General features: G+C 33.2%; 1 protein-coding gene across 3 annotated transcripts in view; it reads right to left on the bottom strand.

Annotated features, from left to right (window-relative positions):
* Positions 1 to 8107: 8107 nt before the first annotated feature.
* The window catches only part of LOC139498578 (uncharacterized), a 29687-nt gene continuing 12569 nt past the window's right edge, over positions 8108 to 25225 (bottom strand). Inside the window, exons 1-2 of one of the 3 annotated variants that reach the window (XM_071287027.1) lie at positions 17555 to 17656; positions 8108 to 11402 (exon numbers count right to left, since the gene is read on the bottom strand). In XM_071287027.1, the coding sequence (XP_071143128.1) occupies positions 10420 to 11376 (957 nt within the window). In that variant the 5' untranslated portion in view covers positions 11377 to 11402; positions 17555 to 17656 and the 3' untranslated portion in view covers positions 8108 to 10419. Of the gene's footprint in view, positions 11403 to 17291; positions 17403 to 17554; positions 17657 to 25225 lie in introns of those variants that run through there. The other 2 variants (XM_071287026.1, XM_071287025.1) reach the window with 2 other exon arrangements.

Below are 25225 nucleotides of genomic sequence, written 5' to 3'. Positions count from 1 at the left end.
TAACGATTGATTGATTGTTGTTTAACGTCCAGTGGCAAATATTTCATGCATGTTCAAGACGAAAACAAATAAACAATAAATATAGTAGGTTGGATCTATGTTAGAGGTAGTTCTGTTTGAAAGCTGGGGAAATTTGGTCTGCCACTGGAAAAAAGGGTTCTATAGTTTATTGGATAGGGTCAGACATTTTTCCTTGCAACAGGCCACATACGGAACCATCAAAGCGTTGTTGCTTGAATTCGTAACATACAACTTGATTCTTTTCGAAGTTGTTATGGGCTTTCAACTATAGCAGTCAACATTATATACTGCGAGTACTCTCATATAGATATAGGCATATCTCTGATTATTGTTTTTTTGCTGTTGGTTTTTAGTGATGAGTGATGCATAAATACCCTGCCAAGTCCGGTCCGTGTTCTTGTTTGATTCTTTTTCTGTTTGAATTGATCTGATGACTTAATAGACATAAGAAGATGTGCACGGCCGACACTCGGCTAACCGAGAGATTGGTCGGTTAATCTATATTGAGTATGCGGCTATATGGGCGATTGGTCTGTTAATCGGGTTGGTTATACGTCTGTACAGAGTAAAACGCTTAATTTAATGTTAAACTCTATTAAATATACAGTTTTTTGGCATGTTATAAAAACCAAATCAAAAAAAGAAAAGTGTCTGACAAAATTATATCTATCATAGAACATTTTGCACTTGTAAAAACATTTCTTAGTCTGTGCAGTTTTCAGTAAAACTAAAAGGCGTCGCGCAAGTATGTAGTATTTATGCTTATACTAATAGCAATTTTTTTAATAAAAGGCGAAACAAACAAATTTAGATATCATTTAAAGGACAAAAAATAGTACTGTGGTTCTAAAAAATAAATTGACATTAGTAAATATTTCATAATTGTAAAATAACGGGAATAATACCACGTTTTAGTGAAAATTATGAGAATAAAGTCTGTTGATGGGTTGGACAATTGAAATTGTGTCAGTTAAGAGTTATTTAGCCACGACAATAATTTTGCTACCTTTATATTTTCCCCTTGAAAAATTTAAGAATGAGATGTTCCTGAGTAAACAAAAATGACGATACGGTGCCACAGTATCCTAGAAAGAGTATTTTTATTTTGACTTTCTTTGCATTTTATTGAAGGGTGTGTCACTTCAATATAGCGTGATATAGATTGGCCTCTGGAATATGCATGAATTTTTTATTGGCGTTTTCAATCAGCCTTCATTTTTGTGTCTGTTCGAAGTAGCACGTTCTTAATTCCGACTGAAAATGTCTTTCTAATACAACACAGGGTACATATAACGTGTTTTCGTTCACATATGAACACGATATTTGTCACTGGACGTTAAACCCTAATTCGTCAGCATCATCGAATTGGTTCTTTTGTTCTATTACTTAATCATATGTTGTTTACAAATCACTCTAAAGAAGTAAACGGAAAGGAGTGAATGCAGCTACATTTGATTATTTTAAGTTTCAATTCATTTTATTCCGTTTATAGTTCCTTTCTACATAAGTGCAGAGGAGAACTACAGTTGTCTTTGGTGGCTGGTGAAGTCCATTTAGCGTTTTCGCGATTTCGTTTTTCATTTTCTATGGGGCGAAAACGCGAAATCGCGAAAAGGCGAAATCTCGAAGTCGAAAACGCGAAAACGCGAAGTCGAAAACGAGAAATGGGTTTCGCGTTTTCGCCATATAGAATATGTAAGGCGAAAAAGCAGAATATGTTAGGCGAAAACGCTAAAGCGCTAAAACGCAAAACGGCATTAACCTGCCACCATAGTTGTCCGCATGTAAACTTCTAGAATTTGTCACCAATATAAGTACATCGCAATCCGTTATGCCCGCGTCACACTGTCCCGATTTTTATATACGATGGACACCCGAATGCGAAAATTGTAAGTTCGTACGAAGTTGGTCCCGATCTCGTTAAAATACCAAAAAGTAACCGAAGCAAGTACGATGAATAACGAAGTCTATACGATGGTGCCGAAATTATATACGATAGCAAAAGATGGACATACGAAGGTTAACCGAAGACGGGTATTTAAGCTTCATATCTCAGCCGAAGCCTACACGATGGATTACGATGATGGCGCGATGGCCATACAATGTCTAAAAGACGTCGTGTACAGCTTATGATGCATTTAAATTATATGCCGAATGCATCACGCGTTTTAAATTGTTTGATCAATATTGAATATATATTATATTGTACATTTAATTTCTGGTTCAATCATAAGACGGAAGACCGTGGGATTAAAGGGTAAAACTTGACTCTGAGTCTCTGCATGGCGGGAAATCGATCTTTTTGTCTAATTCTTATAAAACTTAGTTTATTATCCCCTCCCCTACCACATGTAAGTTGCGTGTAGATAAAATTGTTATGGACACTCTAGAACCAAAATGCTCAAAACTTGCTATTGACTTTAAAGTTTAAAGGTCAAGGTCACAGTGGCAGTTGTAATACAAGGCAATATCACAATTGCGGACACTCTAAAACCAATATGCTTCAAAAGATTTTAACCACATTTGGTATATTGTTTCTCCTTGTAATGATCTGACATTTTTTACGTTCAAGGCCAAAGGTCAAGGTCATGCAGATGGACTTGTTTTTTTCTCCTTGAAATAGCATAATACACAGGAAATTGGTTGCTCATTTTTTTACCTACTGGTTCTAAAGACAATATTAAAGGTATTTCCAGTTACTGAATGTTTTGGTTGATTTCTAAAAAAAATAGTTTATGTATCAAATATGCATATTCAATTTACCATTTTCTGCATGTGTCATATACAAATATAGTGTCCATATTTATCCCCAATATCTTACATACGAGGGGATGCCACGCTCGGCATTGCCTTGTTTGAACTGTAAAATGTGGGCACTAGTCTAAATAATCACCCATAATTATGCCCATGTTTACTGATCTATCTTAAAGGTAAGGTAATGGGTTCGTTTATCCCTTTTATTCAAAAAGAGCTCTTTCCAGGAGAATATCATAATAATATAGACAAAAGGAAGGATGTGGGGAAAGCAACAAATGCGGCAAAATATGACATATAGAAAACAAAATGGTTATGGAGTAAACATTCGTGTGACAACAACTCAGACGATACATAAAAAATCAGAATAATGAAGAAAAAGGTTTCCCTATATACGTGTACCTGCAGTGTTGGTGTACGAGGCGCGTTTATGATTTTCATTATGTTACTTGATATGAAAAATTGACAAAAAATAATATTTTACTTGTAAAAGTAAAGCCTGTAATAGCTGCTCTTCTTGTTCCATTTGAATTAATAGAAATAACGCTGTCGCCTTTCTTGTTCTCATAGAATCATATGATATGAGCTCCATGTTTTGTGAACGTCTTTCTTAACTGTCGTATTAGACTGACCAGTGCATATCGCGCATGGCACTTTAAATGTATTTTAGCGCGAAAATTAACTTATATTTAGCTGGATTTATTGCCGTCGTAGTTCCATCTTGTCGCCTTCGTACTTTTATTCGATGGCAACACGACGGGATTACGAGGTCTTCACGAAGTCGTGTTGCCATCGTAAGACCTTCGGGTAGCTTCGTGATTCATTCGTGTAGACATCGTAATGTCAAAACTGCCCGATGAAAACGATGGAAACACGAATGCAATACGATGTTCAAAGATGCATTCCCGGTGACATTACGATGGTGAGGATGGTGATACGAACTCAATACGAACCCTCAACATCGGACGCACCTTCGGGGATTTTTTAACATGTTAAAAAATTTAGAACCCTTCCCGAAGTTGTCCCCGAAGGCTAGAAAAAGTGGCCGATGGTTCTACGATTGTTAAAGATGGCACTACGAATAGCCCGATCTGGATACGATCAGTCCCGATTTTGAAAATTTCCATAATCGTGTTGCCATCGGCGTAAAAATCGGGACAGTGTGACGCGGGCATTACTGTTTCAACAGCCATCGGTGTTTCATGTGTGTATTCTTAATGCCCGCGTCACACTGTCCCGATTTTTATATACGATGGACACCCGAATGCGAAAATTGTAAGTTCGTACGAAGTTGGTCCCGATCTCGTTAAAATACCAAAAAGTAACCGAAGCAAGTACGAGGAATAACGAAGTCTATACGATGGCGACGAAATTATATACGATAGAAAAAGATGGACATACGAAGGTTAACCGAAGACGGGTATTTAAGCTTCATATCTCAGCCGAAGCGGACACGATGGATCACGAAGGCTTCACGATGGATTACAAAGGCTACACGATGGATTACGATGATGGCGCGATGGCCATACGATGTCTAAAAGATACGAACAGAATTTCGACAACATATCGTTTCTGTACAAGTCTGCCATGCATGGCGGGAAATCGATCTTTTTGTCTAATTCTTATAAAACTTAGTTTATTATCCCCTCGCCTACTACATGTAAGTTGCGTGTAGATAAAATTGTTATGGACACTCTAGAACCAAAATGCTCAAAACTTGGTATGGTGTTACTCGTTAAGAATATCTTAAGCGCTGTTGACTTTAAAGTTCAAAGGTCAAGGTCACAGTGGCAGTTGTAATACAAGGCAATATAACCCTTGTGGACACTCTAAAACCAATATGCTTCAAAAGATTTTAACCACATTTGGTATATTGTTCCTCCTTGTAATGATCTGACATTTTTTACGTTCAAGGCCAAAGGTCAAGGTCATGCAGATGGACTTGTTTTTTCTCCTTGAAATAGCATAATACACAGGAAATTGGTTGCTCATTTTTTATACCTGCTGGTTCTAAAGACAATATTAAAGGTATTTCCAGTAAAATTACTGAATGTTTTGGTTGATTTCTAAAAAAATAGTTTATGTATCAAATATGCATATTCAATTTACCATTTTCTGCATGTTTCATATACAAATATAGTGTCCATATTTGTCTCCAATATGTTACATACGAGGGGATGCCACGCTCGGCATTGCCTTGTTTGAACTGTAAAATGTGTGCACTAGTCTAAATAATCACCCATAATTATGCCCATGTTTACTAATCTATCTTAAAGGTAAGGTAATGGGTTCGTTGATCCCTTTTATTCTAAAAGAGCTCTTTACAGGAGAATATCATAATAATATAGACAAAAGGAAGGATGTGGGGAAAGCAACAAATGCGGCAAAATATGACATATAGAAAACAAAAGGGTTATGGAGTAAACATTCGTGTTTCGTGTGACAACAACTCAGACGATACATAAAAAATCAGAATAATGAAGAAAAATTTGGTTTCCCTATATACGTGTACCTGCAGTGTTGGTGTACGAGGCGCGTTTATGATTTTCATTATGTTACTTGATATGAAAAATTGACAAAAAATAATATTTTACTTGTAAAAGTAAAACCTGAGCCTGTAATAGCTGCTCTTCTTGTTCCATTTGAATTAATAGAAATAACGCTGTCGCCTTTCTTGTTCTCATAGAATCATATGATATGAGCTCCATGTTTTGTGAACGTCTTTCTTAACTGTCGTATTAGACTGACCAGTGCATATCGCACATGGCACTTTCAATGTATTTTAGCGCGAAAATTAACTTACATTTAGCTGGATTTATTGCCGTCGTAGTTCCATCTTGTCGCCTTCGTACTTTTATTCGATGGCAACACGACGGGATTACGAGGTCTTCACGAAGTCGTGTTGCCATTGTAAGACCTTCGGGTATCTTCGTGATTCATTCGTGTAGACATCGTAATGTCAAAACTGCCCGATGGAAACGATGGAAACACGAATGCAATACGATGTGCAAAGATGCATTCCCGGTGACATAACGATGGTGAGGATGGTGATACGAACTCAATACGAACCCTCAACATCGGACGCACCTTCGGGGATTTTTTAACATGTTAAAAAATTTAGAACCCTTCCCGAAGTTGTCCCCGAAGGCTAGAAAAAGTGGCCGATGGTTCTACGATGGTTAAAGATCGCACTACGAATAGCCCGATCTGGATACGATCAGTCCCGATTTTGAAAATTTCCATTATCGTGTTGCCATCGGCGTAAAAATCGGGACAGTGTGACGCGGGCATAAGTAAAATATATTAGGATGACCAAATATGAAAAATAAAGGAAGAATAATGAGTAAGATCATAAAATGTAGAAAAAACGACATAACAATTTAAAGAATACAGAAATAAACAATACCCCCAATCCGGACCCTCATGGTATACACGAGAATCTGGATGGAAACGCAGAATATAGAATAATATATAAGGACAGTAGTGAGTGATACATTGCTAAAAAAGAGAGAAAAATAATACTTGTTACTGATGTTTAGTTACATTACGACGTTTATCTCTGATTTATATACTGGTTATCAATGTAGAGGACAAATTTGTGTCATTCATGACAATTAAACAGAATCAACATGATATATGCGATCATTCTTAGATGAAATTAATATTACTTTAATATTACACTTTTTGAAACCATTTCTATCAATTTTCAATTTCATGTGTTGTTTCCGTATATGTTATGTTTCATTGATCATGTGTTGTTTTCGTATATTTTAGCCGCTCGTCTTGAGCCTACTCATTTGATCCGATAACACCCCATACAGCAATAAAATTATACTTTTATTGCCATTCATAACTCTTAACAGACCAATTAACAGACCGGGTTTTATACATCTGACCCATTAACAGACCAGGTTTTAAATAAAGATTGATTTATGTCACCAAAATACAGATTTTCGTGTAGATTTTTCACACAATGATATCAATATGGTTAACAAACATAATGCCTTTCTTTTGTCGATGTTCAAAATATTGAATGCAAGTAAATTTAACCAATGTGTCATTTTGTGTACATTTTATGTGGGTAAAATGTGTATAAATTTATTGATGAGTAACCCGCCTTTTCATTTTATAGATCGTACATCGAAGCTAGAAAAATTATAATTACACCACTGAATTCAGTACATTAAATTGTTTTGTTAGACATGAATACTTTTTATGATGAAAATATATTTAGAAAGTTATACAATGAAACATGCTGAACTTTCAATGATTTTCTCGATAACACCTGATTAACACACTTTAGCCAACCCGCCGATATAGCCGCATACTCAATATAGATTAACCGACCAATCTCTCGGTTAGCCGAGTGTCGGCCGTGATGTGGTATAAGTGTTAATGAGACAACTTTCTAACAAAGTCATAATTTATAAAAGTAAACAATGATAGGTCAAAGTACAGTCTTCAACACGGAGCCTTGGCTATAAAGAGCCACAAAATGTAAAACCATTTAAACGGAAACAAACGGTCTATTATAATCTATTTGAGCCTTTTTAAACTGATGTTTACAGTTTGTTCTTATGTTGTGTTGTAACACCACCGTCCATGGTTAGGGGGCGGTTGGGAACCCACAAACATGTTTTACCCCGCCATATTCGTTATGTGCTTGTCCAAAGACAGAAGCATTTAGTTCAATGGTTGTTGTCTAGCTGTCATAATTATTTTTACCTATTATTGCTTAGATATCATCCACTGCATTATAACTTGTTGTCTTATTGAAAAAATACAATTTAATTTTGGAATGCCACTCGATTATTGTCAGCCAATCAAATAAAGGATTCTTTAGTCAGCAATTTATACATTTGATCCTTCTTTTTTTTTTTATTAAAATCTACCAAACAATTGATTAATATGTATATTTGAGAAACGTTGTATATTCGATGATACAAATACCACGGGTGTCATTCGGTTAAACGAGAGAAATGATCGTGAAAGAATATCTAACGGTGGTCAAGTATTGCGAGACGATCGTGAAAGTTCTGGTACCGGATCGTGAACGGCATTTAATCGAGAAAAACATACGAAAAAAATAATCTAATTTAATTAGTAACAGAGACAAATTTACAACAAAATAAAACTGTCTGTCAAAATGGTTCAACGTTATGATTAGCATGTGGGAAAACCCAATTTTTAAAAGTACATAGTTTTTACAAAACAACAAAAGCCAGATTGCTTCTCGACATTTCAATGACATAAAAAATGTAAACAAACATGATTTTTTCACATATTCGAATTAAATAAACTACTTTTCTCCGAAAAAGGGAATTCTATTAAAGACCTGCAGAATTGACTCACTTTTATATTTTTAAATGATATAGCTATAAAAAAAACGTATCTTTAATGATGATTTGGCGCCACGCAACTTTCGATAGCACAGTAGGACATGGTGCAGTCGCCAAAAAAGTAAATTTTATATTATCCACAAATGTATGTATATTGTTATTATCCTGCATTTTACACACGGCACTTGAAACTTTTGTTTCAACATAGAACTCGAAGAGGAGCCAAAAGTGAACTGTTACGCATTTTAAGGCAATCCATATCATCGCTTGCTCAAAATATAAATGGCTAACAGGAAATTTTATTTGTGCAAGTACAAATAATACATAAAAATATTATTTGTGCATTTGTGTACATGTTATTTGTATAACAGTTGGCTAATTGCAGGATTGAGGTTTTCATTGTCATGTGGAGTACTCACTTATTACGAGTTATAGGAATGGATAACTACATTTTGTAGATTGGATCCAATAATCTTCTTGTCCGTCAGGCAGAATTCACCTGACCTCGACTTTCAAATTGCATCATATCATAGATGAGGATTTAATTTTGTAGTCAAGTTCTTATCGCGGATTCGTTAAGCTATAGGATAACTGTCTGTTGTTATGATTGTATGGTGTACATTTTCGACTTCTGCAAAATAACTTCTTCAAATAACATTGACCTCATTATCATGCATCATTTGGCAATGTTCGTTTTATGTTGTTTGTCCTTTGGCTTATATACCTCTATACTATAGCGCCACATTATTTGGTGTATGGTGTACATGTCTGTCAGCATGTTTCATATATGTCGTCAATTGAGTTTGATATATTGAATGATAGTAAGATGTCTATTTCTGGCTGTCGGTCAGGGTTCATATACTTTCGACCTTATGTTCCGAATTGATTGGCCGAACATTACTTTAACATTTGTCCGTTTCTAAGGTACTGTAGGGATCGGAACACCTATATTTGGTGTACGGGATGTTTGTAGAGATCTGTATGGCACGGTTCATCTGACCTTGACCTCTTTTTATGAACCGACAATTTTTAGCGTATTTGACACTTCTAGTTAAACCCTTAATATTACAGACGTTAGACAAATATACTATCATAAGTAAAGCAGAAGAGACATTTCAGCATTTGTAATCTGGTATTTTTTAGTCTGTAGTATATACATTGTGGTTATCTCATTGGAAATCAATTCACATCTGCTACGTTGTATATCAAGATACATAAAACCTACATGTAAGAGTAAGTTAAGTGTTGCACAAAATATTGGTTATCGTTCAAACTCAAATTGTTCATGAAAGATGCTATAAGATTTTGATTAATGGTTAACATTTTGGTGTAAACATTGCATTCCCATATTATTGGCTAAATAGTGGCGGTCTGCCTGAATTGTACCATATAGACCAATTCTCAGAGCTAAATTTTTCACACTGATTTACACATGTTTTTGATTGTGATTTTGTTTTTGTAACTTTCGGGGTAAAGTGTTGAATAAAAAAAAAGGATAGCTTTGATATGTTCATTCTTATCAAAATAGATACTAACAGGCTTCAACCAATTGCAGGTATATCAAGTGGTAATTGAAATATTTATTTCTGATTACAAGTATCAAGTCTGGTAAGACACGCATTATCTTTCACGATCAAAATAATGCGTTGCCTGATCTTTCACGATCAAGTTTGATGAAAATTCAACAACATTCAAGGTTTTCTTAAACAAATTAGCGGTTTTAAGGGAAAAACATACTTTTATTTTACTGTCCTATTAGATACACCAAAGATTTGATTTCAAACATATCATTATATATTGAAATATGACCATTATAGGTACAAATAACGTGTTTTTCTTAATTAATTCCATAGACATGAATTGCGCCTTTTGTGTCATTTCATAAAGTACTGCATATTTACTTCATCTTATTGCACAGTAATGTTGAGGAAGTTAAAACATTTTGACAGACATATTTTTTTGTTTTGATTTGTTCTGCGTTTTGAAAATTAAGCGATTTTTTCACAGATTTTGAAATTTAATTTACATTAAATGTCTTTCATGATCCGTTACCAGAGCTTTCACGATCGTCTCGCAATACTTGACCAGCTTTAGATATTCTTTCACGATCATTTCTCTCGTTAAACCGAATGACACCCGTGAACACTGAGCGCGCGTAGGGTTTTGTCACAATGATAATAATAAAAAAGGACTTTTGGTAACAACATTAATATGTGTTGTGTCTGGGTGTATCTGTGTTTTTATTCTATAATACTGTTCTTGTTTCCCAAAAGTTATAAAGAAATTTTCGCAAAATAACAAAAGCTTACATTTGATGTGAAATATATGTAGATTTTGGGGTAATCCCGATATGACCAAAAGAATGTTTACGTTTAGGTTCTCGCAAGTTTAAATCGTCACTGCCGTAATCAGAGAGAAGTTCAGGTGTTCTTGGGCGCGGAACATGATCTTCAACTTTCAATCCCTTTGCTTTCGCTTCTTCAGCTTTTTGTAGTATTTCAATAAAACTCATATGTCCTGCAGATGTCATTCTATTGCTTTCTGCTAATGAACTATTAACCCCACCTTTGTGAGGTGTGTTTGCACTTTCTGCTAATGAACTGTTCACTCCACTTTTGTAAGGTGTGTTTGCAGACATTTGATTCGACCGATGAGTTTCAGAGAAAACGGACTCTGTTTTTCTGTCATATCGAGGTGTAAATGTATTAAGCTTTGAATCAGTTCTGTGTTCATTTCTTGGCGTAGTACTGTCTTGGTATTTGTTCCCTGGAAGTGGCACTCTAAGTCTTTCGTTGTTTACATTTTCGATTAAGGCATCGTCGTTAATTGGTTTGACTCGTGCGGCTCTTGCTGCATTCCGACGCTGTGCCTCTTTTGCAAGAGAATACATACTTCTATCAGAAAGAGATTTGAATGTAGAATTGTTTGTAATCTCTCGTGGTGTGTTATTTTTATGCTGTGCTTTTATTGTATATGACGATTTTCCATGGACACTATAGGAGGCGATATGATTGGTGGAAATGGAATGTCGTGGTGACGTCGAAGTCATTTTAGAGCGTATTATCTGTGCTTCTTTCCCCAAGTCTTTCAATATCATTCGTTGTGCTTTGTCAAACATTTTCATTTGACCGTCCAGTCTATTATTAGCTCTGTTGTTATTACGTAGAACACCATCGTTATACTCCGATCGAATGATTGCGTCACCATGACGTAATTTAAGTCGATTTGGTTTCTCGTTAATTTTCACTTTATCAGAATACATTATGTTGTTTAAACGCAACTACTCATCTAAAAGAAAATAAGAAAAACACGTTAATACATTGTGTACACTGAAGAAGACAGTTTATTAGAATTGTGAAATTCAATTTAATCAATGTATGAAAAGTATAAAATATTAGACATCTTAAAAGAGTTACCATAAACTTCTGTTGTTTTTGTTATGAATGTATTGTGTAGGTTGTTTATTGCCTTATGTCAAAGCAGGTTCCGTGTTGGTGTCAATAAATGTGTTTCCAATTAATCGAATTTCTGATTATCTTCTTAATGCAAGTCGTTTCTTTTCAAAAATCGTTTATTCCATTTAATGAAATTGCTTTTTGTGTGAGGAGGTTACTTTTGTTTATGTTTAATATTTTCTGGAAGTATCTGAACAACAAATTTTATCGTTTTTATGTGTGTTTGATGTGCCGTAATCGTTTTAAACCGATTTAAACTTCAATTGTTCAATTACACTAGAACACACCCGTGATATCACGGGTACGTGACTGAATTATAGTATATAACTATGCGCAAGCCTTATTTTAGTATTAGTATTGTCATCTGATAAAGTCATGCCGATTATAAGATACACAGTTTTTCTCTGCTTTCAAGTCTTTCTGTTTGAACCCGTCGAACTGAAACAATAATATTAATTATTTGGAAAACAAAAGGTCCTGAAATGGAGTATTTTTTAATCAACAGCATTGTCCTATATAAGTTATAAATACAGTTGAATTCTTTGCTTCGCTGTTTTACGTCATGCCCACTAACAAATTGAAAACTGTACCTATACGCCTTATTTTTAGTCCAGATTTTTAGCATTCGTATTGTTATCTTAGAAAGTCTTACTAATTAAAATACTACAATAGGTAACAATTTGACAATTTAGTAGTGTCAACCCTGTGGTTATGACCCGTGTATATAGCATATTAATCCTGAAAACAACGTTTGGTGGTGCGCCTGTCAGATGCGGAACGTACAGATAAGGTAATAGGTAACAGGTGAATATACTATTGGTATCGGTAGCGGACTCGACCCGGAACTTCTTAATTATTGGCAATATTAATTACATGGAAAACAAAAGGGCCTGGAGTGGTGTAATTTTTAATCTACACCTTTGTACTATATTAGTTATATATAAAGTTGAATTCTGTGATTCGTCGTTTTTACGTGATGACGGCTAACAAATTGGACCTCGTAATTTTAGTATTATAGATGTTGTAATACATACTTAATGAGTTGCTTTTGACGTATTAGATTTGAACAGGTGAAGACATTTATTCTACCAGTCAAGTGTAAACAATCTATTGATATCATAGTAAACAAAGCAGGTCCGACAGAGTCAACGTTGACTGTCTAATCTAACAAAGTGATGTGTGTCTGTCAAACATACTTAAGAGACATTGGAAGACTGCCGTAGTCTGAAGTCACTTTTGGTCCTACTTAATTATTTTAATGGAATCACCAAAGCATTCTGAGAAATCTGTCTTTAACTTTTGAATAAAGGTGAAGCATCAAATGATACTTTAACACGATACTATACTAAAACACATAAAACATAAACAAAGGATTAAACGACATAGACCAATATCAGAGGAGTAATGATTTATTAATTCATCATAATTGCTTGGCTACTAGTACCGGTATACTCAACAAATTAATATTGCACCAATTATTTCATGTGTAGACATTTTATTTTTTCTTGTATTTGCTAAAGACAATGAAAATATTTAGTTTTTTTTAGTTATAAACTTGAAATCAATCTATGGGTTAACAGATTTTCTTTTTGTTGGGACAATGGCGATTTCATGAAAGTAAAAAAAAAGGGGTTCAGATTAGTCATTTTAAGATTTGTCATTAGAAAACATAAGCAATTAAGAGACTGTCAACATCAAAGTTATTCCCTTGTTTTGAACAACAAGAGGCTCTGAATAGCCAGAATCGCTCACCTTAATTTTTTGGCATTTAAAGTTTGAAAATATGATAAACAAATTGTGTAAAATTGTCCTTAAAGGACAATAACTCTTTAAGGGGTCAATTGACAATTTTGGTCATATTAACTTATTTGTAGATCTCACTTTGTTGAACATATTTGCTGTTTACAGCTTATCTTTATTTTTAATACTATTCTAGATAATAACCAAAAACTGCAAAATATCCTTAAAATTACCAGTTTGGTGGCAGCAACCCAACAATGGGTTATTAGATTCATCTGAAAATTTCAGAATTGATAGAACTTTACCTTATGAACACTTTCATCCCCTGTCAGATTTGCTTTTTGAAATGTAAGCCAAAAACTGCATTTTACCCCTATGTTTTATTTTTAGCCATGGCGGCCATATTTTTTGACGAAACAGGAAATAAAACACAAACTTTATTCTAGACGCCCTATGGATCATTCACCTTAAGTTTGGTTGGAATTGGTTCTGTGGTTTCAGAAAAGAAGATTTTTTAAAGTTAGAAAACATGATAAACAAATTGTGTAAAATTTTCCTTAAAGGGCAATTACTCTTTAAGGGGTCAATTGACAATTTTGGTCAGTTTAACTTATTTGTAGATCTTACTTTGCTGAACATATTTGCTGTAAACAGTTTTTCGTTATCATTAATACTATTCAAGATAATAACCTAAAACTGCAAAATTTCCTTAAAATTACCAATTTAGTGGCAGCAATCCAACAATGGGTTATTAGATGCATCTGAAAATTTCAGGGCTGATAGAACTTTACCTTATAAAAACTTTAACCGAATGTCAAATTTGCTCTAACTGCTTTGGTTTTTTAGAAATAAGCCTTAAGTTTGGTTGGAATTAGTAGTTTCAGAGGAGAAGATGTTTGAAATAGTTTACACCAGAAGGACGACGACGGACGCCAAGTGATGGCTAAAAAATGGTTGTCTACAATATCTGTTTGAACATTCATGAAGTCCTGTCAAATGCAACAACAACAACAACAAAAACAGTTTTAAAAGGTTACCCGTATTCTAAATAAGATTATAACTATAAAATAATGAACTCAAGCAAGAATAATTTGGCATAAGTACATGAAGTAAAGTACATGAAGTAAAACCATTAGACATAGAAATTATTAGGTTGAAATAAAATAACAATGGAAGTTGGACCCAATAAGCCTATCTCAACATAACCATATAAAACTAGAGGCCCAAAAGAGCCTGTGTCACTCACCTTGGTCTATGTGCATATTAAACAAAGGACACAGATGGATTATTGACAAAATTGTGTTTTAGTGATGGTGATGTGTTTGTATATCTTACTTTACCGAACATTCTTGCGACTTACAATTTTCTCTATCTATAATAAACTTGGCCCTTAAGATACAGAGGAAAATATTTTGTAAAAATTTACTAAAATTTATCAAATTAATGAAAATTGTTAAAAATTGACTATAAAGGGCAATAATTCCTTAAGGGGTCAACTGACCGTTTTGGTAATTTGACTTATTTTTATATCTTACTTTACTGAACATTAATGCTGTTTACAGTTTATCTCTATCTATAATAGTATTCAAGATAATGACCAAAAACGGCAAAATTTCTTTAAAAATACCAATTGGGGGGCTGCAACCCAACAACCAGTTGTCCAATTCATCTGGAAATTTTAGGGCAGATAGATATTGAATTGATAAACAATTGAACATCATTCAGATTTGCACTAAATGCTTTGGTTTCAGAGTTATAGGCCAAAATCTACATTTTACCCATATGTTCTATTTTTAGCCATGGCGGCCATCTGGATTGGTTGGCTGGGTCAACGCACACATTTTTAAAACTAAATACCTTAACAATGATTGTGGCTAAGTTTGGTTTAATTTAGGCCAGTAGTTTCACAGGTGAAGATTTTTGTAAAAGATTACAAAAATTTACGAAAAAAAGGTCAAAAATGACTTTAAAGGGCAATCACTCCTTAAGGGATCAACTGACCATTTTGGTCATCTGACTTATTTGTAGATCTTACTTTGCTGAACATTATTGCTGTTTACAGTATAAATCTATATATAATAATATTCAAGATAATAACAAAATACGGCAAAATTTCCTTAAAAATTCTTATTCAGGGGCAGCAACCCAACAACGGGTTGTCCGATTCATCTGAAAATTTGAGGGCAGATAGATCTTGACCTGCTAAACAATTCTACCCTTTCAGATTTGCTCTAAATGCTTTGGTTTCAGAGTTATAAGCCAACATCTACATTTTACCCCTATGTTCTATATTTTTAGCTATGGCGGCCACCTTGGTTGGTTGGCCGGGTCACCGGACACATTTTTTTAACTAGATACCCAAATGATGATTGTGGCCAAGTTTGGTTAAGATTTTTGTGAAAGTTAACGACGACGACGGACGAACGACGGACGACGGACGCCAAGTGATGAGAAAAGCTCACTCGGCCCTTTGGGTCAGGTGAGCTTAAAAGAAAAAAAAAGGTGAAAAGATACAGGCGACTTTCGTTTTCTGAAATTTTGAAATTTTTACTGGTGAGACTAAATGGTAAACGCTTACAATTTTTTTTTTAATCCATTCTGTATGTGTCTGTTACAAGTCGGGAGCCTAAAATTCAGTGTTTGTCATTGTTTACTGTATATTGTTTTTCGCTTATTGATTTAAACATAAACCATGCAGGTCGTTAGTTTTCTGTTTGAATTGTTTTACATTTGTCATTTCGATGCCTTTACTAGTTTGCTATGCGGGATGAGTTTTGCTTATTGTTGAGGGTCGTTCCTATTATAGTTGTTAACTTACGCGTCATTTGGTATCTGTTTGAGAGTGGTCTTATTGACAATCATATAAGTAAATCTACAAGTGTGTCTATAACTTGTAAGTGATATTGCTCTTTCATAACACGGGTCAGCCATGTAACGACGGACTATCATCGTTTCTCAAGACCATACTCGCAAATGGTTTCAAAGGAGAGCCGAAAATTCAGTCTCTGTTTTCTCCCCCGAACGGGGATCAAACCAGGAAGATTAGTAGTCCGATGCTAACCACTACACCACGGCTCTATTTATATCGCGTTATTATCTAGTATGTAGTGTTTATATAAAAGTAGTAGTGTTTATATAAAACGTCATATAATCATATAATGATATAATGAAATAATAAGGCAAAGCTTTTATATTAATTGTTTTATAAATTATAAATCATAAATTTTGGTTGTCCGTTGCTATATGCTTATGGTTTTTGTCAGTTACGAGATCAATGCCAAATCTTAGAAAGTGTGAGTTTTATTTATTTATTTATATTTCATACTCATAACGATGAGAAGTACGTTGAATTCTAAATGTAAGTGTCTTTTGCGTTTCTTTTTATATATAATTTGGTTAAAAAGCTTTTTAACTTGACCATGGATACTTTCAAGATTTAGTAAAAGATGGACAAATTATTTACAAAGAACTAGGGAAATTAAAAAGATAAATGTTTGCTTTTAAGAAAATTCAACTAGAAGTATATTGATTTGAAGTGTACTCTTGATTTACTTCGCATTAAAATAGTATGGGCCCTCTAAATTCTTGTTAATCATAATCTGTAGTTGACCTACTGATATTGCCATTTTGAGCATTTACATTTCTACATGTATTTATAAACAGAAGGTCATCCTCAAGTTAAATTCTCTGTTAAGGTACTCTGATAAATATTTGGTGTAATACATGTATATCTAAACATAAACTGGAGCGTTCACAAGAGTGAGAGTTTTATAGATGTTAGCTGAATCTGTTTCAACAGTTACTAAAAACTGTATTAAGTCTCCTTTTGAATATCAAATGTTTTACGTACTGTTTTGGTATGTAATCAAAAGATTAATAATCTGCTTCAGATTGTTAACAATGATTGAGATTCTTTCGTTAACTAATTATCAATGATTATAATCAATCAATCGACTTTCAATATATAAGTAGAATAACTTACGTTAGAAAATATCACATCCAAATACACTAGAAAAAATATTTAATTCTACAGTTAACTACTAATAGATTTACAACATATGTCATAAGAAATGGAAATGCATTAATTATAAATTGTATATATTAATTATGAATTATGTATAATTATGAATTATGTATAATTATTAATTATAAAATTGTGTATATAAATTATATTCCATAACATGTATTTCATTTAAAAAAAAGTTTGATGTTTTAATAAACAAATACGTATAAGAATAATCAAACCTTTAAAATGAAATTATTTTTTGTAACATCCTCAATTTACAACACTGATGAAATATTCCAGACACAATCCTTGATGGTAACAAGTGAAAACAAGAATGTATAAAAGTGCATACTTATTTAATATTGACGTTGAAATGTTCGTATAAAGTATCAACCACTTCGGATTTGAAGTTAATATGAATAATTATGAAAATGCATTGATATATTAAGAAGGCTACAACACTCTATATGTGGGAAACCACCCTTGGTTTCATCTTATGCTGTACCAATCTAGTCATCTCACATTGTTATTCCGGAACAATACTTAAAAGTGTTGACTTTACATAGGAAAGCTGTGTTGATTAATTTTTGGAAGTTGTAGCTTTTATAAGGACCTTGTCTTAGTATGTGAAATCATTAAAACTTGCATAATTCATATACTATATCAACTCATACTTTCTTATATAAACGAAATGGGTTTCTACTTTTACATCGAATTTCAATCAAATTTGACATAAGTTTATAACTAATTGCATTTTAAATATATCATTATGAGGTGAGAGTAGACCGTCGTTACATTTTCTTTCATATAAAAATAGGCAATCACAGTTAAAATCTCATTACGTTTTGGGGCATTCATTTCTGTACATTCACAATAGTTCAAATATTAATTTTGTGATTTTAATTTCACACGGCGAAAAGTATGTTAGATGTATCAATCATTGCTAGATTACGATACACAATAGGTTTTGTTCGAGAAAAGTACAACTGTAATAGAATGCAAACGTTATTAACGAGTCTATGAGAAAAAATAACCGTCAAGGCATGGAACATATACGGAAAAAACAAATGAAATCTTCCCTTTTGTGAAGATTTTATTAGTAAAATCCGAGTAGGGTATTTAGTTCTAAATATGGATTCATTAGTTTTCAGACACCTCGTTTTAAAACTATTAAAAAAATTAACTCGTTTTCCGAAGCATCATATTCACACCTAAATAATGCATCATCGTTTGTATATTATCCCATAGGATTAAGCATCTGTAAAGATGAATACAGAAATGTCGTTTGACGAAATCATAAGAAGCAAATAACTTGAACAAAAGCCTCTGCAAATGTTACAATGACATTGACACATATGGTATAGTTATGGGTGCAATATAGAAAAAAACTCAAACCTGCTTCTGAGAAAAATATCCAGTAAAGAACGGATTCGTGACTTATGCATAATTTATAAGTTTACGCTTATAAGGTTTGATTACATTTTCATAGGTGTTGTTTGATTAAGAATTCATGAGCGACATTCTTGATTTTTCAAGCATTATACTTCAAGAACATGTCTTTAATTGGAGATATACATATTGAGATAATTCGTATGGTTGTTTATACTGTCAGAAAAGAACACCGCAACTCAATATTAAGATAAAACGTACTTTTATAGAAAATAACTATAATTTATGCGGTTGAAATAATCAGCAGCTAGGAAGGAAAAGTAAGGACGATTTTCCATGAATTGTTTATTTTCAAACACATCAGATTAGCATATTCACAATACATATATAATATCATGCGATGTGAGAAAATTCATTTGATTTATTTGAAACTGTTTCTTTCCCATTTAGATACTCAGATATTTACTAGATTGAACTAGATATTTCCGATTTTTCAAAACAGCAATTATTTATTTTATTAATATCCAATATTTTTTCGATTTACAGTTTATCGATATGACACGACGTTCGAGATCGTCTGTTTAGTCTCACAAAACATTTGATCCATTTTGATTAACATGATACAGTTTTATCATATTGTTTTATTTAAAATGACACGAAAATGTTTAATAATTCCTTATTTTATTACGATTTGAAACGAAATAATTCCACAGTTTTTCAGTTTTGAATTTTCGAATGATGTAACCGTTTCATTTGAATTCACTTGACATAACTGCAAACGCAGACGAGAAGTATACAAAAAGTTAATATAAAAATAAGGAAATGTGGTAGATTACCAATGATAGTTTTACAACTACAACGTACCAGCGACCAGTTACTATAGATCAACTTAACGGCCTTCTACAAAAGCAAAGCCACACCGTAGATATAACTGTTTAGGCCTCAACGTGACACTGTTATGATAATGCTTATTTAGTATTTGTTCAAGTACCCGGGATGGATATCAGAAATCTCCTCGATTAACCAAAAGTACCTAAGAAAAGAAAAGTTCCTGTATGAATAACAGTTAATTTCTTGGTTGACTTAGACTTAGACTTAGACAATAAATTATTAAAGGTGCTATGAATGGACTCTTTCTGTGTCGATAATATCAGGTATCAAAACCGGTACAGCTAACCTCAAATCTTTTTAGGAACAATTAAGAACTAAGAATTCGTGATATAAGGCCATTATTAATCGTGTACTGTGCAAAATGATAGACATGTACTGTTTAACCCTTAAACTTTCTTTTTTATATTTATCGTCAAATTAGTCATTAAACTGTTGTACATCTTAGTGCTCGCTCTCCAAAAAAATTAAACGAAAACCATAGACACATGAGCACATAAGCTTCTAGGACGTCCTTTATCATTGTTTTATTTTAACTTATCTTGTAACCTTTCATGCAAAAAATATTAACCTAGTAAGTCTTTAATCGTTGTACTGCTTTAAGACAAATCTCTCAAACGTGTTTAGTATTTCCTTCCTTTTGTCTGTGGGGTTTCTGAGGTTGATAGATTTTAGATACTTATCTTAATATGCATACGGGAATTCTTTCTGTTAATTGGGTCTGTGGGGTGGCCGAGGAAGATAAATTTTAAATGTTTATTCTAACATGCCTAAGGAATTAGATATATTGATATTACTAAGACGACATGCCTCATATGCACGATATAATACTGTCACGCAATATTCCACTTTTTAGATTACAGGAAATATCGCATTGACATAATTTTTGCAGTAAGCTAGATTTGAGATACGAGGTGAATATATGTTGTCGAAATATCTTTCCTTTCTTAACTTGTAGTGCACATTGTTGTTTAAAGATAGTTTAAACATATTTTATTGTTCCAAAAAGAGACAAATGGATTAGACACAAGTTTTTCAACTTAGTAACGTCTTCTCTTGTTTAAAGATGTTAATTACAGACTGACAAAAACGTTCAAAAAAATACTATGGAGAAAAGACACAAGACATAATCTCCGACAGAAACATAGATTAAAGATATACATATGTTTTTACTGTGCTTTCAAATGTAACTCCATAAAACATAGTAACTTAGAAACCAAAGGTGCTCATTCATGTCACTTTTGTAGATTTAACATTTAGCTGGTAACATGAATTTATAAGTGCGAAAAAACCCTGTACTTTAAGAAGAATATACAATCTAGTAATGCACAGACATATGTTGCCTAGAATAATATACAATCTAGTAATGCACAGACATATGTTGCATAGAATAATATACAATCTAGTAATGCACCGACATATGTTGCCTAGAATAATATACAATCTAGTAATGCACAGACATATGTTGCCTAGAATAATATACAATCTAGTAATGCACCGACATATGTTGCCTAGAAGAATATACAATCTAGTAATGCACAGACATATGTTGCCTAGAATAATATGCAATCTAGTAATGCACAGACCTATGTTGCCTAGAATAATATACAATCTAGTAATGCACCGACATATGTTGCCTAGAAGAATATACAATCTAGTAATGCACAGACATATGTTGCCTAGAATAATATACAATCTAGTAATGCACAGACATATGTTGCCTAGAATAATATGCAATCTAGTAATGCACAGACATATGTTGCCTAGAATAATATGCAATCTAGTAATGCACAGACATATGTTGCCTAGAATAATATACAATCTAGTAATGCACAGACCTATGTTGCCTAGAATAATATACAATCTAGTAATGCACAGACATATGTTGCCTAGAATAATATGCAATCTAGTAATGCACAGACATATGTTGCCTAGAATAATATACAATCTAGTAATGCACAGACATATGTTGCCTAGAATAATATACAATCTAGTAATGCACAGACATATGTTGCCTAAAATAATATACAATCTAGTAATGCACAGACCTATGTTGTCTAAAATAATATACAATCTAGGAAATGCACAGACATATGTTGCCTAGAAGAATATACAATCTAGTAATGCACAGACATATGTTGCCTAGAATAATATACAATCTAGTAATGCACAGACATATGTTGCCTAGAATAATATACAATCTAGTAATGCACAGACATATGTTGCCTAAAATAATATACAATCTAGTAATGCACAGACCTATGTTGTCTAAAATAATATACAATCTAGGAAATGCACAGACATATGTTGCCTAGAAGAATATACAATCTAGTGATGCACAGACATATGTTGCCTAGAATAATATACAATCTAGTAATGCACAGACATATGTTGCCTAGAATAATATACAATCTAGTAATGCACAGACATATGTTGCCTAGAATAATATACAATCTAGTAATGCACAGACATATGTTGCCTAGAAGAATATGCAATCTAGTAATGCACAGACCTATGTTTTCTAAAATAATATACAATCTAGAAAATGCACAGACATATGTTGCCTAGAAGAATATACAATCTAGTGATGCACAGACATATGTTGCCTAGAATAATATACAATCTAGTAATGCACAGACATATGTTGCCTAGAATAATATACAATCTAGTAATGCACAGACATATGTTGCCTAGAATAATAAACAATCTAGTAATGCACAGACATATGTTGCCTAGAATAATATACAATCTAGTAATGCACCGACATATGTTGCCTAGAAGAATATACAATCTAGTAATGCACAGACATATGTTGCCTAGAATAATATGCAATCTAGTAATGCACAGACCTATGTTGCCTAGAATAATATACAATCTAGTAATGCACCGACATATGTTGCCTAGAAGAATATACAATCTAGTAATGCACAGACATATGTTGCCTAGAATAATATACAATCTAGTAATGCACAGACATATGTTGCCTAGAATAATATGCAATCTAGTAATGCACAGACATATGTTGCCTAGAATAATATGCAATCTAGTAATGCACAGACATATGTTGCCTAGAATAATATACAATCTAGTAATGCACAGACCTATGTTGCCTAGAATAATATACAATCTAGTAATGCACAGACATATGTTGCCTAGAATAATATGCAATCTAGTAATGCACAGACATATGTTGCCTAGAATAATATACAATCTAGTAATGCACAGACATATGTTGCCTAGAATAATATACAATCTAGTAATGCACAGACATATGTTGCCTAAAATAATATACAATCTAGTAATGCACAGACCTATGTTGTCTAAAATAATATACAATCTAGGAAATGCACAGACATATGTTGCCTAGAAGAATATACAATCTAGTGATGCACAGACATATGTTGCCTAGAATAATATACAATCTAGTAATGCACAGACATATGTTCCATAGAATAATATACAATCTAGTAATGCACAGACATATGTTGCCTAGAATAATATACAATCTAGTAATGCACAGAAATATGTTGCCTAGAATAATATACAATCTAGTAATGCACAGACATATGTTGCCTAGAAGAATATGCAATCTAGTAATGCACAGACCTATGTTGTCTAAAATAATATACAATCTAGGAAATGCACAGACATATGTTGCATAGAAGAATATACAATCTAGTGATGCACAGACATATGTTGCCTAGAATAATATACAATCTAGTAATGCACAGACATATGTTGCCTAGAATAATATACAATCTAGTAATGCACAGACATATGTTGCCTAGAATAATATACAATCTAGTAATGCACAGACATATGTTGCCTAGAATAATATACAATCAAGTAATGCACAGACATATGTTGCCTAGAATAATATGCAATCTAGTAATGCACAGACATATGTTGCCTAGAATAATATACAATCTAGTAATGCACAGACATATGTTGCCTAGAATAATATACAATCTAGTAATGCACAGACATATGTTGCCTAGAATAATATACAATCTAGTAATGCACAGACATATGTTGCCTAGAAGAATATGCAATCTAGTAATGCACAGACCTATGTTGTCTAAAATAATATACAATCTAGGAAATGCACAGACATATGTTGCCCAGAAGAATATACAATCTAGTGATGCACAGACATATGTTGCCTAGAATAATATACAATCTAGTAATGCACAGACATATGTTGCCTAGAATAATATACAATCTAGTAATGCACAGACATATGTTGCCTAGAATAATATACAATCTAGTAATGCACAGACATATGTTGCCTAGAATAATATACAATCTAGTAATGCACAGACCTATGTTGCCTAGAAGAATATACAATCTAGTGATGCACAGACATATGTTGCCTAGAATAATATACAATCTAGTGATGCACAGACATATGTTGCCTAGAAGAATATACAATCTAGTAATGCACAGACATATGTTGCCTAGAATAATATACAATCTAGTAATGCACAGACATATGTTGCCTAGAAGAATATACAATCTAGTAATGCACAGACATATGTTGCCTAGAATAACATACAATCTAGTAATGCACAGACCTATGTTGCCTAGAATAATATACAATCTAGTAATGCACAGACATATGTTGCCTAGAATAATATGCAATCTAGTAATGCACAGACATATGTTGCCTAGAATAATATACAATCTAGTGATGCACAGACATATGTTGCCTAGAATAATATACAATCTAGTGATGCACAGACATATGTTGCCTAGAATAATATACAATCTAGTAATGCACAGACATATGTTGCCTAGAATAATATACAATCTAGTAATGCACAGACATATGTTGCCTAGATTAATATACAATCTAGTAATGCACAGACATATGTTGCCTAGACCTATGTTGTCTAAAATAATATACAATCTAGGAAATGCACAGACATATGTTGCCTAGAATAATATACAATCTAGTGATGCACAGACATATGTTGCCTAGAATAATATACAATCTAGTAATGCACAGACATATGTTGCCTAGAATAATATACAATCTAGTAATGCACAGACATATGTTGCCTAAAATAATATACAATCTAGTAATGCACAGACATATGTTGCATAGAAGAATATACAATCTAGTAATGCACCGACATATGTTGCCTAGAAGAATATACAATCTAGTAATGCACAGACATATGTTGCCTAGAAGAATATACAATCTAGTAATGCACAGACATATGTTGCCTAGAATAATATGCAATCTAGTAATGCACAGACATATGTTGCCTAGAATAATATGCAATCTAGTAATGCACAGACATATGTTGCCTAGAATAATATACAATCTAGTAATGCACAGACATATGTTGCCTAGAAGAATATACAATCTAGTAATGCACCGACATATGTTGCCTAGAATAATATACAATCTAGTAATGCACAGACATATGTTGCCTAGAATAATATGCAATCTAGTTATGCACAGACATATGTTGCCTAGAAGAATATACAATCTAGTAATGCACAGACATATGTTGCCTAGAATAATATACAATCTAGTAATGCACAGACATATGTTGCCTAGAAGAATATGCAATCTAGTAATGCACCGACATATGTTGCCTAGAAGAATATACAATCTAGTAATG

This window comes from Mytilus edulis, chromosome 12 (genome assembly GCF_963676685.1).
Source record: "Mytilus edulis chromosome 12, xbMytEdul2.2, whole genome shotgun sequence".
Taxonomy (NCBI): Eukaryota; Metazoa; Mollusca; class Bivalvia; order Mytilida; family Mytilidae; genus Mytilus; species Mytilus edulis.
The sequence above is the reverse complement of the archived record's forward strand: the minus strand, read 5'-3'. Positions and strand labels throughout refer to the sequence as shown.